Genomic DNA, 3,647 nt, shown 5'->3' with positions numbered 1-3,647 from the left:
GTCCGCCTCCTTGCATAGACTCGGGACCACAACAACCTGAAAGACATGCATGGGCCGAGCACACCCGATGTGACCAAGCATAGGAACATCGAGCAATCGCATCTCAGATCAGTCGCTTCACCCGTTCACACCCTCACCGCTATGGTGAAATCAAGGGCCGGTTCAGGGATCCGGTTGGGACATGTATTCCTTGACCGAGTAAACAACCCGGAGTGTGTCTATCATTCAAGCCTTGTGATATGTAGTCAGACAGATTCAGGAAAGATGAATGATTGTGTTAGATGAATTACACTCTCTGTATTCTGTTTATTTCCGAGACCGTCAGTGATTCTCGCGCCATCACAGATTGCGTAAGAATAACGTCGTCTATAGCCTCCTCCATCTTTTTACATCCTAGCCCATCACCCTATCAGATTATACGTATAAGCCGCCCCATGCGATAGTTCTCCCGCTAGAGTCAGCAAAATGCAACCCTCGCCTTAGTAAGTGCCACCCTCCTTGACTATGACGACTGCGGACCGCCGCAGCCGCCCCTGAAGTTGCCGAGTAGCTTGTCGAACCCAAACACGTCGATGCCCTTGAACCCCTTGCCAGCGCACTCCTTCTCGCCGATGGCGATGACGGCCTGGACGAGGTCGTGGTTGATCTCGGGGCCGACGACGCTGTCCTTTTCGTACTTGGGGTGGGCGGCGACAAAGTCCCTGATCCAGCGGGCGGCGGTGCACAGCTCGCCCGAGGCGCGGCGCCGGATGAGGTCGAGATACGTGGCCAGGTGGCAGCGCGTCTCGACGTCGACGTTGATCGAGTCCAGGTAGCTCTCGACGATGGGGATCAGGCCGGGGAAGTGATCGTCGTCGTTGGCGTCGTCGTGGTCGTCGTTACTGTTACCCGCCGCGGCAGCCGTGCCGTTAATGATCTCGTTGATGGTCATGAGGCGGTACTCGTCGTCGACGGGGCCGACGGGCGTCGGGCTGCGACTGAAGGGCGTGGCTGTGCCCGAGGCGCTCCCGTTGCCGCGGGGGCTGCGGGTCGGGAACAGGTTCCTTCTGAACCAGAACTTCTTCTCCAGGACGGCGTCGCGGGCGTGGGCAGTTTCCATGTTCTCGTCGACGCGCTGGATGGGTATGTAGAAGTTGAGATTGAAGGACAGGATAGCGCGAGTGACGAGCACTATAAAGACGGAGAAAGCGGCGTTCTCAAAGTCGGTCACTTGGATCTCCATGGGGCGGAACTCGACCCGCCAGCCGATGTTGTTGTCGGCGGGCGGCGGCTTGAAGCGCATGTGCTGCCAGTTGGTCGACTGCAGGTTCTCAAAGTGGTCCGTCTTGTCGAGGTCCAACCGCTCGAGGTCCTCGGCGAAGATGACGATGGGGTCGCGGATGAAGAGGTGGGCAAAGTGCGTTGCCAGGAGATCGTCCATTCCGCCCTCGACGAGCTTCGCCTTAATATCCTCGTCAATGACGAGGTTGGGGTCCATGTACTCTGGGCGGAGGCGGTGGTCCGTAGAGATGTAGGTTGAGTTGGATGCATAACGGGATTTGGGTATTCTCCACCTGTCGTTTTTCAGGGGCTGGAGCATTGTAATTTGTTAGTAAATCCAGTGATATATTGATTACCCTTGGCACGTATGACGCCTGCTACTTACCTCCTCGCCCATCTCCTCCTTGGTACGGCAATCGACGGCGCGGCTGATTTGGTTCCAGCGTACATCCGTGTCGGCCAAAAACCCCTTGTAGATGGGTGTGGCGGCAGTCAAGGCCAGGAGGATGGGTCCCAGAGGGCTGAGCTGATCGTACATGGTTCTGCCCTCGATGATATTCTTGGCTTGGAACGTGATTTGTAGACAGCAGCTGCCCATGCCGAAAGCCATGGCGTCCATGTGGATAAAGTTTTCCGGAGCAGCACCGCCGCTCCGCACATCCTCATCTTCTGGCCAGTTGTGCATGTCGCGGTTAACTGTTGGGTCACTCCACGGCCACGGAGTCTTCTCGTCGCGAAAGACGGGAACGTTGACCTGCACCTTCCGACCTCGGCGTGATCTGATGTTTGCCGCGAGGGTTGGGAAGCGGATATGCGGATTTGCTATCTCGTCCGGCACGAATTGGGACCGCAGCTTAGGACCAGATGGCGGATAATATGGGTCAGTAAACTTTTCGGGGCATCCGATACGTGGGTATGTGGTGAGCGTGATGGGGTATTCGTCGGCCCGCATGTGCTGCTTCGCAATAGTCCGCCTCAGCTTCATGTTGGGCTCTACCTCCAGGAGTTCCTTGAAGCCTATGCCCCATGGCTTCCCGGGAGTAGCCTCGAGCATGAATCTCCCAAATTCAGGGTGGAACACTGGCAACGGCTCCTCGCTCTCTCTGCAGCAGTATTTCTGTCAGTTGGATTTTCCGTCTTGTGTAAGAGCCTTCAAAAAACAGTAAAATTGAATAGACCCCTTACTCAGTGGCGCTCGTATCCTGAAGAGCAGGAACACATCCTCCCTTAGCCGACAAGTCTGGAGATGCAGCCAAGGCTTCAAGGATCTCAGCTTGCCTCAAGGACAGCTTTACGTTCGGGTCATCTTTATCAAATACCACGACGAGATATTCAACCTGTAGTCAGGTTGTCAGTCCAATGCTACCATGGACATTTAAGGTCACACTAGTTTCCTTGGGACTCATACCTCGTCACCCCAGAGCAAGGCATCTCGCTCCTTATGCTTTGCCTTGTTCCATATTTCCAACAATTGCTAGATGATTACAGGCTCGTTAGCAAGGTGTAGTTCAAGCGGTTGTGATCGGGAGTGATGCTGCTTAAGAATCGCGTACCTTGATACCCCATTCGCGCACTTTATCAGCATGCTTTTTGGCTTCAGGCCACTCCAGGGCCGTTCCAAGTGCACTTGAAAAATAAATAAAATTTGTAAGCGGATGTTTTTCAAGGCTTTGTTTGACTGTCGTTGCTTTGGTTTCACCCCTTTCTGGCCTTTGTGCACTTGGACTTCATGTACAGGAAAATGCCAGGGATATTCTGCCATGGGCAAAATCATAAAAAAAAAAAAAAAATTGAACGAGGAAATTGCTATAGAAAGCAATCACCTACAGTAATCCCATGACGGGCGGCGAAATATCGATCCGGGGCCGATGGTTTCCGAGATCGGGGCTCCGTGCACGGCCTTAGCCTCCGGGGGGTTCCGTTTGGATGACCCCGCGAATTAATAATATGAGATGCGAAATTGCAAAAACTAAACCAGACCAAACAGTCTCGTCGCAATAATACAGTTAACTGTTTGACTGATGGTATGATTGATCAATTTGTGATCTTTTTAGATTGTCGTCTGTTCAAGCCATAACAATGATGCTTGTTCCCGAGATTGTTATTCCCTTCGAAAGCCGAGTTTTTTCGTGAACCGCCGAAGTTGCGACAATTCCTGTCCAGTCGATTTAGTACAACCGGGGCCGGAAAAAAAAAAAAAAAAAAAAAAAAAAAACACCCCCACGTTCCTGGATGCCGTCCCACGTTTTTTTTCTTCTCGTGGGCGAGTCTTGGTCAAAGAAGCATCAAATCAAAGCCTTGCTGGATTCGGTTGTCGGTTCGAAGGTCAAGTCGTCATCGCTGCACGCAATCGTGCCGTCGCGCTTTACTGGCCGAACAGTCCCAAG

The 3,647-nt window shown here is 53.1% G+C and overlaps 1 protein-coding gene across 1 annotated transcript; it reads right to left on the bottom strand.

Moving 5' to 3' along the window:
- Positions 1-289: 289 nt before the first annotated feature.
- Positions 290-3,441, bottom strand: PgNI_07747 (uncharacterized protein). Its single transcript, XM_031127757.1, has 6 exons — positions 3,088-3,441; positions 2,814-2,886; positions 2,669-2,734; positions 2,446-2,597; positions 1,646-2,363; positions 290-1,570 (listed from the first exon to the last, which is right to left on the bottom strand). Exons 1-6 carry the CDS (start codon positions 3,096-3,098, stop codon positions 503-505), a joined length of 2,088 nt encoding a protein of 695 aa, XP_030981301.1. The 5' UTR covers positions 3,099-3,441; the 3' UTR covers positions 290-502.
- Positions 3,442-3,647: the final 206 nt, after the last annotated feature.

Source organism: Pyricularia grisea (genome assembly GCF_004355905.1).
Source record: "Pyricularia grisea strain NI907 chromosome Unknown Pyricularia_grisea_NI907_Scaffold_4, whole genome shotgun sequence".
NCBI classification, from domain to species: domain Eukaryota; kingdom Fungi; phylum Ascomycota; class Sordariomycetes; order Magnaporthales; family Pyriculariaceae; genus Pyricularia; species Pyricularia grisea.
This window is presented reverse-complemented; position numbering and strand designations above follow the sequence as displayed.

Excerpts from the sequence above, each read along its gene's own strand:
- PgNI_07747 (XM_031127757.1), bottom strand. Across the intron at positions 2,735-2,813 it reads TGCGCGAATGGGGTATCAAG|CAATTGTTGGAAATATGGAA; the intron begins GTACGCGATTCT and ends GTAATCATCTAG. Across the intron at positions 2,598-2,668 it reads CCTTGCTCTGGGGTGACGAG|GTTGAATATCTCGTCGTGGT; the intron begins GTATGAGTCCCA and ends ACCTGACTACAG.